General features: G+C 46.5%; 1 protein-coding gene across 1 annotated transcript in view; it reads left to right on the forward strand.

Moving 5' to 3' along the window:
• The first annotated feature begins 1,498 nt into the window (after positions 1-1,498).
• DNAH9 (dynein axonemal heavy chain 9) overlaps positions 1,499-15,812 on the forward strand; it is a 359,765-nt gene continuing 345,451 nt past the window's right edge. Inside the window, exons 1-4 of the mRNA XM_062215967.1 lie at positions 1,499-1,915; positions 9,996-10,192; positions 12,762-12,920; positions 14,401-14,531. Coding sequence (XP_062071951.1) covers positions 1,499-1,915; positions 9,996-10,192; positions 12,762-12,920; positions 14,401-14,531 — 904 coding nt within the window. The remainder of the gene's footprint in view (positions 1,916-9,995; positions 10,193-12,761; positions 12,921-14,400; positions 14,532-15,812) is intronic.

A 15,812-nucleotide genomic window follows, 5' to 3' on the forward strand; every position in this document is an offset into this window, starting at 1 on the left:
ATGGCAGAAAGTTTACTGGAAGAGTTTCTTAGCAGTTAATGGTGCTGAATTCATGAGCAGGATTGAACCACTTAGAGGCCCTAAATATAAAAATGGTTATGACGCCTTCCTGGGTACAAAAACAAAACAAAATACAACTGTACAAAACCATGATGTATGTAAGAAACCCCTGACATTTCTATTTTCCCTAATGCTTTTTCTGAAATGTCAATTATCAAATTCATCTTAAAAACCATTTTAGTGCCCCACTTTATCTCATTACTCATAATTGGCCTGCTTATTGTTTAATCCAGCCATGATAAAATGCTCTTTACAAACATCTAGCTTCATTTTCTAATGTGAACATTTTTCATTACAGCAACTCCTGTGCCCTAGTTATTATGAAATCAATCATTTTACCTTTCAGCTGCTGGTGTTTTCCTGAGGGGCTCTTGTTAGCCAAGCTGCCTTTGATAACTGCTAATTCTGTTAATATTCCTTTGAAGCCCATTATCAACATTCTTTTTGCTCAGAAGCTCCTGCAGTCCCCGGGAGGGGAGCTCACTTCACACCTGCTGTCCCCACCCTGCCCAAGTGGCCATCTCTGTGACACCTGTGCCTTCTCACCTTCCATGCACACAAAGGGCCAATCTATTTATCCTGGCCGTGGGGGACTCAGCGGCGGACAAATGCTAAGTTCTGAGGCCAAGCAAAGCTCTACCCATAACCCCTTCTTGAAGACAGATGTAGGGCAAGATGGGAAGGTGCCGAGCAACCTGCTACATTTAAGAACTGATGGAGAGCCATAATCAAGGAAATCAAAGGGTTCTCACAGCACAGTTACCCTTTTGGCCAATGAAACACATGCCAAAGACACGGGCAAAGACGGACACTGAAAAAAAACGCTTTGGGATTATAACTAAGAGAACTTTGAAGCCTACTCCCTAGTCCCACATGGCTACAAATAAAATCAAACACTCAGTGACATCAGCACATGTCAAACCCCTTACAATACATACCTGGCTAGCACAGGTACAGAACCTGTCCACCGTCACAGAAGGTTGTCTTAGACAGCACTGCTCTAAAGTATTTAAGCTGTCATCACCGAAAGGAATTTAAATTGAATTTTCTGGCATCTGTTTTACGTTCAGAAGTGAGAAAACCATACTGTTTTCAGTGTCCGGAGACCTCTAAAGAACTTAATCTGACCTCGGCTAAAGGGATTCTTAGCATTTATGTTTGATCTCCTGTCCACGCAACCCAAGAATAAACCATTGCCCTCCACAGTCAGTCCTGAGCATCTCCAGTCAGTCCACCAGACCGCACACCAAGTAGCAGCTTGTGCCGGTTTCCTAAGCAACAGCGACGCGACCCCGCCCCTTCCCGCTGAGCCCCGCCCACCGCATTGGCCTGGAGGGGCGGGGCCAAGAGAAACGTACCCAATAGGAGGGGAGAGGAGGCGGCGTCCTGGTCGCGTCCCCGTCGCTAGGGAAACCGTTGCCGCCGAAGTCAGCGCGCGATGCCGAGCGCTGAGGAGTCTGCCGCGCTGACGGCCGAGGACCGGGCTGAGGAACCTGGCGCCGACCCGCGGCTGCGGCTCCTGGGGGCCTACGTGGTCCGGAGCCTGCGGCCGGCGGCCGGCGCCTGGGAGCGCTGCGCCGGAACAGCTGAGGCGGAGCAGCTGCTCCAGGCCTTCCTGGGCCGCGATGCGGCTGAGGCGCCGCGGCCTCTGCTGGTGGTGCGGCCGGGGCCCGGGGGCCTGGCGTTGCAACCTGGGCTGGACCCGGGGCCAGAGTCCGGCCTGCCTCGCGCTAAGGGACTTTTCTTCCTGCGCACCAGGCGCGAGCCGCCAGGGCCCGGCAGCCTCCGCGGCGCAGTGCTGTGCGGGGACCTGCCCGCGGCGCCGCTGGAGCACCTGGCCGCGCTGTTCTCTGAGGTGAGGGTGGGCAGGCGGCCCCGAGGCGGCGGAAACCGGGGTGGGGGAGGGGAGGGGGCGGGGGGCGGGATGCGGCCGCCGCCGGGGAGGGCCTAGGGGCTGGGTCACGGAAAAAGGGGCGAGGCCAAGGCAAGGATACTGAGGAGCAGCCCAGCGCCTGGAGGCAGGGAGAAAACGGGGCGGGGCTCGGGGGCGGAGCCGGGACGGGGGCGGAGCCAGGACAGGGGCGGGGCTGGCTGGAGAGGAAGACTTGTGAGCCACAGGTCGGGTGGGTGAGCTGTGAGATGGGAGCCAGGGCAGCCTGGATGGAGACCAGGCCAGAGTGAGAACGGGAAAGGGCTACGGCTTGGTTCAGCCCGGGTGAGTGCCTGGCCCTGACTACTTTGACCTTGTCTGTGACCTGGGAATGACTGAGGAAGACAGGAAGAGGACATTTCTGATGGACTGGTCGTGGGCAGAGGTGGACTGCTGTAAGCTGAACTTAGTCCTGGAGAGAGGTTAAAGTTGCTGACCTGGCTTTGATTTGCAAAGGTCAGACCTGACCAGCGATAGAAGTTGAGCATCTCTCTGGAAATGCCCAACAGCCTTTGGGAAGAGGCTGCCTGGAGTTCAGGGAGGAAGAGGGGGGTGTGAATTATGAATGTCTCGGTGACATTGTAGCAGAAGCCTCAAGAGTGCAGGAGATTTCAGGCAAGTGCTCAGGAGGGATTCTTGGACCACCCAGACATACCCTTCTGGAGTGGCAGCAAACTCCCCTGCAAGGTGGGCATGCACACTTCTGGAGGCTAGGGCCCTGAGTCCTGCAGGTTGTGAAATAAGTGCTTACAGAGTGCTGGCTGGGTGATCCTGCTTCGTGTGATAGATGCCACGGGAACACCAAAGAAATACAAGACGAATTCCCATCCATTGCCTACTTGAAGAAGCCAAAATATATGCCATATATGCAGTGAATGATATTTTCAAAATATTTATTATGACTGGGGTTTGGATAGAGCTTACTTAAAAGTTAGCCCCAGTGCTGAAGCCAAGTTCTAGATGCTCCCTGGTGTATCAGACATTAGCCCTTTAGTTGTTTTATCAGGAGGCTGTGGGGAGTGGGGGATTTCCAGGGAAGGGGTTATGTGGACAGAGGAACTCCCAAAGGGCCAGGGAAACTAGGCTTAGCAATACATAAGGAAGTATGTCGATATTTTAACAACTAGAATGGTCTTAGTACTTACTGTTCATTGCCTGAACACCATCCCTGAAGAAGTTGTCTTCTAATGATGAAAGTAGAAAGTGCCGTGGCTCAACAGGCTAATCCTCTGCCTTGTGGCGCCGGCACACCGGGTTCTAGTCCCGGTCGGGGCGCTGGATTCTATCCCGGTTGCCCCTCTTCCAGGCCAGCTCTCTGCTATGGCCCGGGAGTGCAGTGGAGGATGGCCCAAGTACTTGGGCCCTGCACCCGCATGGGAGACCAGGAGAAGCACCTGGCTCCTGGCTTTGGATCAGTGAGATGCGCTGGCCACAGCGGCCATTGGAGGGTGAACCAATGGCAAAAAGGAAGACCTTTCTCTCTGTCTCTCTCTCTCACTATCCACTCTGCCTGTCAAAAAAAAAAAAAAAAAAAAGTAGAAAGTGCCATCAAGTTGAGAGGAGATTAGTCCAAAAATCGTGCTTAGTTAGAGGTCAGCACTGTGGCCTAACGGGTTAAGCCGCCACCTGAAATGCTGGCATCTCATATGGGTACCAGTTTGAGTCCTGGCTGCTCTGCTTCCAATCCAGCTCCCTGCTAATGAGCCTGGGAAAGCAGTGGAAATGGCCCAAGTGCTTGAGCCCCTGTACCCACATGGGAGACCAGCTCCTGGCTTTGGCCTGGCCCAGTCCTGGTCTTTACAGCCATTTGAGGAATGAACCAATAGATGGACGATATCTCTCTCTGTCTCTCCCCTTCTGTCTCTCTAACTCTGACTTGCAAATAAATAAAATAAATCTTTAAAAATAAAGTCATGCTTAGCCTTAACTGTTGAACTGGCTCCTGAACAATGAGAAGGAATAGAAGAAGTAGAGAGCAAGGTAGCTTACAGGGAGCAAATCAAACAAAGGTTCAGAGGTAGAGCTCAACTTACCGTATGTTGGGAACACTGGACCCATCTCAGAGTTGTGTCATGGCTAAGGAAATTTAAAAGTCATTCAAATCCTCAAATGCAGAATTTTCACATGGAAAGAGATTGGAGACAAACTGAGTGTTCATCAATAAGGGACTTGAGTGAATGAGTTTTGGTCCATCTACGCAACAATGAAACCCTGTGCAACTGATAAAAAGAATGACTAGTATGGAATGCCCCTGAAGGGCATTTGGGGGCATTAATCTGCCATTTCAGCAATTTCAAAGTGTTCAGTACAATATTGTACTGTTGGGCAGGGCGTTTCAGAACTCCTCCATCCAGCATGACTGAAGCTCTACACCAACGCAATAATGCCTCCCTCCCCCTCCCACCAGGCCCTGGCCATCCACCATTCTAATTTCTCTGCCTATGACTTGGACTCCTCTGGTGACTTCATGCCAGGGGGATCATTCAGTCATTGTCTCTTTGCAATTGGCTTATTTCACTTAGCATACTGTCCTCAGAGTTCATCCCTGCTGTCACATGTGACTGGAGTTCCTTCCTTTTTTAAGGCTAAATAATATTCTGCTGTATTTTTTTTTTTTTTTGCTACATTTATGCCTTTATCTTGGAATTTAGGTGTTTTCCATCTCTTGGCTATTGTGCATAATGTTGCAATTTAGGATTTTTTTTAAAAAAAGATATAAAATTGTACATGTGGTATCTTACTATTTCTCTTACAAAATGGAGGGGGGGGGAAGGAATGACTAATTTCATAGAGTAATCCATAAGTAGGAGGAACTAAGTGAATGAGGGATGGGGGTAGGTAGAAGACTGACTTTTGTAAAAGCTTTTGTACTTTCTAAATTTATACCATGTAAATGTATTATCTATTGAAAAGTCTAAATAAAGTGACTTGCTGTAAAAACATCTCACGTCTTTTACTTGCATTCCTCAAAGCCTGAAACAGGAATCCTTAGCCTGGTCAACCTTCTGTTGTCCGTCTACTTTTGTCACACACGCTGAAGCTGACCCGCTACCACTTCCAAACCCTGCTCGCTTCCTATCTGCTAAGCTCCTTCCTTCCCTCCCCAGCCTTCTGTCCACACCCTTGCCCCTGTCTCAGTACCTTGTAGATCAGCTTAGTCTGACTGCCTGCATCCTTTTGCCTCCCACCCCCACATTCAGCATCATCACAGAAGTCTTCTTGCTGTGGGGGCGGGGGGGAGGGCGTGTTGACAAGGACAGAAAGCTATAATTTTGTATTGATTTGTCTCATTACACAAGAACAAGGTAAAACAGAAATACACCTAAGAAATGTTTGAAAGAAAGAATTAAGAGAATTTAGTAACGTGTTCCCCTCCCTCTTCAAAATCATCTGAGTCACTGCTACCAGGTTTTTTTTTTTTTTCCTCCAGTCATGAAGCTTGCAGGCTTTTTTGAATGTGTGCTCTTTGGAAAGTGAGCATGGGATTTGAAGTCTGACAGTCCTAGGTGCAGATCCTGGTTCTGTCAAACACAGCAGATGGACGTGAGCAGATGAGCTCACTCTGCCAGGGCTAAGTGATCTCATGGGGTTGTTATGAAATTTAGACATAATATGTTAGGACGCCTGGAACAGAGCATGTCACATTGTAGGTGTTCTATAAAGAATGTGAATCATTGTCACCCCACATCTCATTTAAAATCCTCCCGCTTCCTGTCTGCTTCTCAGCACCTCACTCTTCCCAAGACTCAGCCACCACCATCAACCCTTCTGCCTCTGAGCCTGAGGGTGGGATAAGTGTCCTCCTTGTCCCTCTGCTGCTTCTAGACTCAAGCCCCACAACCTCCAGTTTGAATCTCCTGTCATCAAAATCACCCACACATATTGCCATGCCCTGTACTGATGGCATGCCCTCATGTCTCCATGATTTTGGCTCTCAGCTAACCGTGACTCCCCTAAATTACTCCTGTCTTAACATGTAGCTATTTCAGTATAACTGATCCTTCCATTAACTTGGCCTCTGGGTTACTGGACCTTTATCCTCCATTGATCTTGGCCTCCCCTGTATGTCCACCACCCCTTCCCTTACCCATTCCCAAAATGGAAAAAGGTGCCCATGTGGCCAGTGGCAATGTGTTACCAATGACCCTCATGCTCTGACTTCATGCACCTCTTTCTCTGACCATTCTTCTTGTCTTTCAGTTCACCCCATCTGGTACCCAGACTACAGCAGTCCTCTTGATCATGCTGGGACTTCCCCATTCCAATGTCCCTGCTGCCTTCCTGTCGTTCCTCACCTACACCCAGGATTTTTCCCCTTCGCCCAGCTTGAGTGCCAGTCTTAGTCATTATCATCATTCCCTTGCATCAACACCTGACTTAGTGGCCTCTGCCTGGCTTGCTGTGTGCATTTGGCAAAACCACAGTCCTGGTGAAATCCAGCTCCCTGGAATGGCATACCTGTACCAGGTAGCTGAATGGGGTTAGGGGAAAACCAACTGATTCCACTTTACCCTCATGGCCTTGAACTTCTAGTAGTCCTTTCAAGTTTCTCAATAGACATGCTATATTTTTTTCTACTCTGTTTTCTCATTCTTTTGCATCCCTGGTTCACAACTTTGTTTTTTCTTTTTTCAAATATCTAAAATCTCTCTCAACCTCACTCTTTTTTTCTGGTTTGAAAAAAAAATTGGAAATAGTAGAATGAAATTTCCACAAACTTATATTTACTCCACCTGCCAATACCCACACTCACAGAGCTCTGCCATTGCCTCTGTTGCTACAGATAGATGGTGTGTACCATCCTCTGACTAAAGTTGGTGCTGTTGCTTGGAATTCCGGTCATCCTTTAGGAATAGAACAATCTTTTCCTCTCCTCCATTATGATTTTCCCTCTCCAGTAGCTCATTCCCATCAAACAAAACTTTCATTTCTCCTTTGCCAGCTGTCAGCCCACTTCTATGGTCCTCCATATAAGAAAAGTTCTGGAATGTGTACTTCTTCACACAGTGTCCCATTCTTCTCCTGTTTGATCTTATATTCACTGATTGACCTTTTACTCCAATACTTCCCAAAAGAGAAAGGGAAGAACTTGTCAATGTTTCCAGTGAGCTCTGCATGACCAAATCAAATGGCCATTAATTAATGCTCATCCTGCATGACCTGTTAGGTAGCAGCATTTGTCTGTTCATAACCACCCTCTTGTCCTGGCTCCCAGAACACCATTCTGTTCTCCTAACATTTTGGCCATTCCTGGTCCGTTTTCATGGATGATACCTCTCCTTCTTTCAAATTTCTTAACACAGGAAAGCCCTAGGGCTCATTCAGTGGGCACCTTTTTTTTTTTTTTCCTCTGCATATACTCTTTCCCTTGAGAGCTCTTGATTCAATTTTAGAATTTTACAAAACATCTGTATCCAAAACCTCCCAAATTTGTTATCTTCAGCCTTTCCTTCTCTGAATTCCCAACCAAAATCTTCAACTGCCTACTCATAGATTCCATCTTGAAGTCCAATACACATATCACATTTTAGCATATCCCCCAACAAGCCAATCTTTCCTCGAGAACTTGCCCCACCCTTATTCTTCCCCATAGGACTAAAGGCAGCTCCATTCTTCCAAGCCCCAAGTCCTGAGGTCATCTTAACCCCTCTTTTCTTTTTCAACCCCAAAACTAGTTCATCAACACATCCCATTGGCTATATTTTCAAAATCTGTATAAAATCAGACCATTTATCTCCATCTCCACCACAACCCGTGCTATTAAGCCACTATCATCTATGTTATAGCAATAACTTGCTAACTGATCTTATTTTCCATTTTTTACCAGTACAGCCTATTCTTATCATAATAGCCAGAGTGATAATACTTTTTAAAAAATAGATATTCTTACATGCTCAGAAGCTTTCAATTATGTCCTTTTCTGAGAGTAAAAGTCAAATTCCTATAGGTAAGACTATGAGTGATTTTACTCATCCCTGCCTCTTCCTGTGTAGCCTGTTCCAACTTCACTGGCCTCCACACTGCTCCTGGATCGTACCATGTGTGCTGTCACCTAAGGGCCTTTGCACTGGCTTTTCCCTCTCCCAGGGAACTGCAAAATACTGTATTTTCTTCAGTCTTTTTTTTTTTAAGATGGTGTCTTCTTGATGAGGGAGTTCATGGAGTGACATGGAGTTCAATATTTACAATTACAACTCATGATCCCTCTCACACAATTAATCATATTCATAGAACTTATTGTGTATTGACTCTCTTCCCTAGAGTATAAACTGTATGAGACCAGGAACTGTGGTCTGTTTTGTTCGTGGATGTATCCTCCTAGCATCTAGAACAGTACTAACACTTAGTAGATGCTCAATAAATATTCATTGCATGAATGAGTGAGTAGCTTTTCATTTCATGGAGCACTCGCATTCATTAATTTCCTGTCACTCAAAGCCCTCCAAAATCCAACCCAAATTTAGTCACCACTTTTTCTGCAGATAGCATGCATTCAATCATTCTACAAACTTTTATTGAATATTTCTATATGCCAGGCTGTGGGTATTTAAAGATCAAATAAAATTAAGTCCTTGCCTCTGAGATTCCAGGAAAATTCTACGCTATCATTGCTCTCTGTTAGGCCTTCTGCAAGGCTCCCTTCTAGACATGAATGTGACAGAGCTTAGTTTGTGACATTGTTTTTCTTTTCCAGTTCTATTCACATGTTGTACGTTCTCAGCTGAATCAATGTTTCCAGAAAGACCAAGCCAGGAATTGAGCTGGATGCCTCTGGGTATTTTATTTCACAACTACCAGGACTTATTGATCATAGAAAGAACTCAACCAGCCATATGGATCCATATTTCCTTCTCATTATTCACTTGGTGGCTTTCTCATCACATTCCCTGAACACCTGTTTGTCTTTCGAGTATTCTCCTTCCATTCGTTGTGTAATTCTAACAGGTAGAGGCTCCTGAGGAGTTGCATTACTTTCAGAGTTACTGGTAATAGAAGCTCAATTTCTACCAGAAAGCTTAGCTCAAAAAACTCATGAACTTGATTTAGGAAATCAAACAAAGATATCAGGACTGTGTCTTTCTCCATTTGTCAACTTTCTCTTTCTAAGGCTTTATGTAATAGCAAGATGGCCACCAAAAGCCCCAGACTAGCAGAAAAGAGCGGAAAAGGGTAGAAAAATTCAGATGAGGGACTTTGACCTGACTCCTATTGGCTCAGATTTGGTTACATGTGCACCTCTGGATTTGGGTGATAGGTACCGAAAGAAGAGGAACTTTGTAAGATTGCCCAAATCAGCTGAGTTTCACTCTAAAGATGGATTCATGGTCCTGGACTTGATTTTCTTTTTTTAAGGTGCCCTCCCTCTCACACCACCCCTCACATAGTCATCCTTAGCTGCCTTTGACTGTTTCAATCATCTGTTCTCCATGTTGATGAGAGAGGAATCCCTTCCCAAGGGCCATGGGGATAGCTGAACACATCTCACTCCACACATAGGTGACATTGATGACAGCTTCTTAGTCATACCTCCTTATAGCCCAGAGGAGGAGGACACCTTGATATACAGGCCCACAGGGAGGCTGCACCTGGGAATAGAATGAACAATCAGGGGCTTGCCTCATAGTGTCAGGAGAATGTGACTTCCCCTGGTTCCCGTGGAGGACATGATTGATTCGTTTGAATAATTCCACAGGCTGGCAAGACCCTGAAGCCGCTTATCAGAGACAAGCAGGAACTGTGCCCATTCTCCTCCACAAGGAGAGTTGCTTGGCTAGGAGAGTTTAGCCACGGGAACAGAATGGGAAGGAAAACTTGTGAGTAAGCTATCAGAGACCCTGCTGATTTTACCAGATGTCAAGGCAGCACATAACATTCGTTCTTTAGTATTAGTCACTACACAGTGACCTGCAAAAGGTTGAGTATAGCTGCATGGGCCCCTTTCATGAGTCTCTAAAGTCTCAGAAGCCGAATGGCAGCCTTTCTTTCCTGTACACTTCCGTCACAGATCGTCATACCCATCCTGGCCAATGAGAAGAACTGCCTAGACTGGCCTCCCATGGTGTGTCAAGACGTCAGCCGGCATGCCCACACCCTCCAGTGCGATCTCCTGGTGATCCTTGAGCAAGTGAAGGGGAAAACACTGCTGCCCCTTCCAGTAGGCTCAGAAAAAATGGAGTCTGTGGATTTTGAAAACGAGACAACGTAAGTACTGCCAGCTTGGCCATATGGGCCTCTTAAGATACGGGAGGTGCTGGTTTATCCGAGTGTTTTCTTTACAACTTTTCTGTTCCTGGCTCCAAATGTCTCGGTCTGCACACACAGCCTGTGTCTACTCTGTTTTCCAACATCCTCGGACTGTATGTTTGCACAGTTCCTCCCCTGGCCTTCATCCCTCTGCCTGAGTCTTTCATGGCCATCATGGCAATGGGGCCTTTCCAGCATTTGGAACCATGTCGGGGCTGAGGGCAACCACTCTGATGGGGAGAATGCCCGTGGCTGGCAGAGACTCAGCTTGCAGTGTGGGCGGCAGTGTGCCTCTGCCCAACATTTACTCATCACACAGTGTCACAGGGCCAGTGCTCCAGACACTCTTCCCCCAGCAGTTGGAGACTTCTTCTAGGTTCCAGAGACTTTTTATTTTCATTTTCAAACAAGAACACTATTAGGGCCTAGAGTCCACCCCTTCTGTCCCAGCGTGGCCATTAAAACCTCAGCCTTGGGGCCAGCGTTGTGGCAGATTAAACAGATTAAGCAGCCATCTCAGATGCCAGCATCCTATATCAGAGCACTGGTTCAAGACCTGGCTGCTTTGCTTCCAATCCAGCTCCCTGCTAATGAGCCTTGGAAGTCAGCAGAAGACAGCCCAAGTACTTGGGCCCCTGCCACCAATGTGGGAGACCCAGATGGAGTTTCAGGCTCTTAGCTTTGGCCTGGCCCAGACCCAGCCATTGTGGCCATTTGGGGAGTGAGTCTGTGGATGGTGGATCTCTTTCTCCATCTCTCTCTCTCTCTCTCTGTTACTCTGCCTTTCAAATAAGTAAAATAATTAAAAAAAAAAAAAAACAAAAAAACAGCCTCCTCTCCTTTTTGTAGTTATAACCAATCCCAGCCTCCACTTGCCATTCTAGCTTTAAATTGTCTTTGTTTCTGTCTTCTGGGGATGTTGTTTCCCCTTTCAAAGCAGGCTAAGTATGTGCATAATATATTTATTATGTTTTACTCAGCATTTCAATATATTTATGGCCACAGGTGGCCTCCTCGTATGAGCTCAGCCTGCCATATTTCTAGGAGTTTCCCCTAGTATTTCTGTCATCATTGTTTGCTTAGGATTCAGGAATTGCTCTAAAGAATAAGAAATGCAGGCACCGGAAATATACTTTATAATGAATTTTTTCTATTAGAAGTAATTTGCTCCCGGAATAATTTGAAGCAATTTCCCAGTTAACTGGAAAACTTACTATGGTTTAATGAAAATATCCAATTTTCAATATAAGTAAATTAAAACTACTCTCTTCCTGGTCCCTTCATACTTTACCATAATAACATTCAGTGTGTGTATGTAATAATTGCTGGTTTCTCTCCCTTTGTTCAAATTTTATATTTTCCCAAAAGGCTGCATCACTTTGGGGGAAGTAAGTATGTTCTCCCTTTAATAACTTCCATAATTACTTGTGCTATATCATTTTCAGCAAATATGAATTTAATTGAATCAGGTAAAGGTGGGTTTCTGATATAAAAATGTGAACTATACACTCCCTTTCTTTGTTACTGTCTTTTATTTTTTAAAATTAATTAATTAATTTGAAAGGCAGGGCAACAGAGACAGAAGGAGAGGCAGAAAGATCTTCCGTCTGTGGATTCACTCAGACCAGGGCCAGGCTGAAGGCAGGACCCGGGAACTCCATTTGGGTCTCCCACAGGGATGGCAGGGGCACAAGTACTTGGGCCATCATCTGCTTCCTTACCAGGCACATTAGCAGGGAGCTTGATAGGAGCAAAGTAGCCAGGATTTGAATCAGCACTCTGATATACGATGCCAGCATTATAAGTAGTGTCTTAACACGTGACGCCACAATGCTGGCCCTTATCTTTCATTCTTGGTATGTCCAATTTTCAGTTAAGCCTTTTGAAAAGGCAGCTAAAATATAGACTTTGGTTTTTAGTCCTTTCCAAACATCTTTAAATTGTCATGGAAAAATAAAGGGTATATGAGCTTTGGGGGAAAACTTGGGAATTCCACTTGTCACTTTCAGGTGGCTGGCAGTTTGCCAGTGGAGGAGGAAGTAATCTATCTCCTCTTGCTGCAGAAAGCAGAGCTGATAGCAAAATGAGGGAACTAGAGAGAGGCAGAGAGACAAGCCTTCACCTCTGAGAGGGCAGATCTTGGGAGTGTGCTGCATCGTCAAGCAGCCAGCTGGCTGTCCCTGTTGGGATTCAAGCAAAAGTTGGGTGGTCATCTGAATGTTTCCTGTCCAGGGTATTCAGGCACTCACAGGAAGGTATGATGGTGTTCACATCTCGCACATGAGTCTTCAGAATGGTAATCAACCCCTGAATCTGTACGGGTAATGCTGTATTTACACACGGATAGGCATTGTTCCCAGGGACAGGGTCTATACATTTCACTGACTACTCAACAGTTTCCATTATCCAAAACACGGCCTGGGCTCAATGGAATTCCCCATCTTTTTGTTAAAAGATTTGGGATTCTGTTTTGGGACACACAGGGTTATTTTGACAGGTTTCAGGAAGTTTGTTTTGTCTTTCACAGCTTGGATTCCATAGATAAGTCAGTCATCTATGCCATAGAGTCTGCAGTGATCAGATGGAGCCACCAAGTCCAGGGGGTGCTCAAGAGAGAGTCTTCCCAGCCACTCCTGCAAGGGGAGAATCCCACCCCTAAGGTGGAGTTGGAGTTCTGGAAGAGCAGGTAAGCAGGTGTTCAAACCATGGGCAGAAGCTGTCTTATGGAAAATGAAGTGGGAGATGCCCTGGGGGATCTAACTACTGAGCTGCTGCTTCAGATGTTTCTCCTCATCTCCAGGGCACATGGCTCAGTGACACTGGATTGATACAGTTTTTCTATGGATGGGAGATGCATACTTTCCCCAAGGTTCAATAGTCATGCTTCCTTTCTTGGGATACTATCAATCTGTCTTTAGGCATTTCTTCAAAGTCTCTTTCCACTACATGTGACATTCATCAACTCTCTTTAATAATTTTGTTCTAAATGCTTACCCCCTTCTCCTTGAACAGTCAAGGCTAGATGCACATACCTTGTATAAGGATCTCAAGGAAGAGAGGAATTGCTTGAAGCTGGCTTTAGAATGTCCTCTCCTAGGGCTGGCGCCGTGGCTTAACAGGCTAATCCTCCGCCTTGTGGCGCCAGCACACCGGGTTCTAGTCCTGGTCGGGGCGCCGGATTCTATCCCGGTTGCCCCTCTTCCAGGCCAGCTCTCTGCTATGGCCTGGGAAGGCAGTGGAGGATGGCCCAAGTGCTTGGGCCCTGCACCCCATGGGAGACCAGGAGAAGCACCTGGCTCCTGGCTTCGGATCAGCGAGATGCGCTGGCTGTAGTGGCCATTGGAGGGTGAACCAATGGCAAAAAGGAAGACCTTCCCCTCTGTCTCTCTCTCACTATCCACTCTGCCTGTCAAAAAAAAAAAAAAAAAAAAAAAAAAAAAAAAAGAATGTCCTCTCCTAGGTCCCACCTCACCTGTGGCAGGAGGGTGAACCAATGGCAAAAAGGAAGACCTTCCTCTCTGTCTCTCTCTCACTATCCACTCTGAATGTCCTCTCCTAGGTCCCACCTCACCTGTGGCAGGATGTTGTGTTCAGAAAGACCTCATCGCTGCTCCTGCTCTCCTTACTCCCCTACCTGCTTTCCATTTCCTTGCTCTCATTTGTTACTCAAAAGGACACAGATGTTAGAGGCAGATGCCCCTGTCCTCATGTATAATGGAGAATGTCTGTGTCGCATGGCTGGGCCTACCTCTAAGACTCCACCCTCGCTGTCCCCCATGCTGGGCGTCTCCTTCTCTTGCCTGGTTTCTGACCATTTGCTGACCCACGGGCGAGGCCCTTCTCTATCAGCCTTGCTCCAAAAATGCCTCTCTCACCTTCCTGCTCCAACCTTACTGCAAAAGCTAATGACCTCCAGCTGCCAAGCTTTTTGAGCCACCAGATGGTCACAGCAGTGTTTCCTGGAGTTGCCCCTTTGAACCTGTGTTCCTGACTCAGGCATTTGCCCTCAGTGTTCTGGGAACAGATGTCTCAGCTCTTGGGGCAGAGCATAGCCTGTGCAGAAGCCCCCCACAGCATAGCCCCTGTCTATGTGAGGGCAGGATGTCACTGCATGACCTGCATTTCTTGATACTCAGCAGGATGTGCCCTTCTCCGTGGTATTGCAGGTCTGAGGATCTGGAGTATATTGATAATCAGCTGAGAACGATCAAGGTGCGGTGCATGGCTGGGCTCCTGGTCAAGTTTCAGAGCAGCTACTTGCCAGCCTTCAAAGCCATGTTCAGAGATGTCACAGCAGGTAAGGACCAACAAGTGTTTGCACAAAGACATTCGACTGGAATTTCTTACTTAGTAACACATTCACTTCTCTCTGAGTTTAGCCTCTTCAAGACCTGTAACCTTCCAACCTGGCACAATATAGACCAGTGAGAGAGCAGCCACACAGAACTGAGCTCTGCTTGCAGTGCCACTGCTTTGTGACCTTGGCAGCTTCCCCTAACCTGTCTGAGCTCTGGTGTGTGTCATGGGCATGATGCACACTTCTGCCTCCTTGCCTGGGCCCATGGGAGGTAATACCTGTCTTGGCAGAAGAACCTTATTGACTGCCCAATATGGATGCACACTGCTATCTTGTTCCTCTGGAACTCAGGTCCCTCTGCCCTTGACTGGTTGAGAAATCTCTGTTCCGTTTCCAGCTCTTTTCAGCTTTTTTGGTTCCCATTGTCAGATGGGGCTGCTATTTCCTGGCCATCTGAGCACAGACAAGATCAGCCAATGTCATAATCAAAAAGCCAGCGAAGTCTATGATTAGAAATAGGTAAATTTTTCCAGAGCTTCCTCTCCCTACATTGTCACACTTTGTTCCCTTCCCCATCCCCATTTTTCCAATCAAACCTCTTTTTTGCTCTTCAGTACTGAAGGTCAAAATGTGCTTTTAAATTTCTTTGTAATTTTACATGATTTAAGCTTAACCTAAGAAGTGATTTTCAAACATTTTTTTCCTTTCCCCTAATTCTTTTTTTTTAGTATAATCTCCTATGTAAGTCCAAAACAGAAAACCAGTCAGGAGGGATGGACATTGTAATACAGCAGGTTAAGCCACTATTTGGGACACTCTTATCCCATATCATAGTCCTGGGATCAAGGCATCTCAATTTCCTATCCAGTTTTCTACTAATTTGCCTGGGAAGGTAGCAGATAATGGCCCATGTGCTTGGTTTCCTTTCACCAAAGTTTCAGGCTCTTAGTTTTAGCCTGGCCAAGCCCCGGCTGTTGCAGGCATTTGGAGAGTGCACCTGTAGATGAAAGATTCTCTCCCTAACCCTGTCTCTCTCTTTCCCTGTCTCTTTCTCTCTGCCTCTCAAATAAATATAGTAAATAAATAAATGCATATACTTCTCAGGATATATGTACTCTGTCAAAGAGGCAGTATTTTGTCTCCAGAGCCCACTGGACATCATCCCACCTTCTCCTTGTGACATGGGGTTTGGAGACCACTTAACTAAAGAACTTAAAGTTCTGCTGACAGGGTTTCTAACATGAGCTGTATATAACAGAGATGTGGCATCAGGAGTTGGTC

Source organism: Lepus europaeus, chromosome 18, assembly GCF_033115175.1.
Source record: "Lepus europaeus isolate LE1 chromosome 18, mLepTim1.pri, whole genome shotgun sequence".
Classification (NCBI taxonomy): domain Eukaryota; kingdom Metazoa; phylum Chordata; class Mammalia; order Lagomorpha; family Leporidae; genus Lepus; species Lepus europaeus.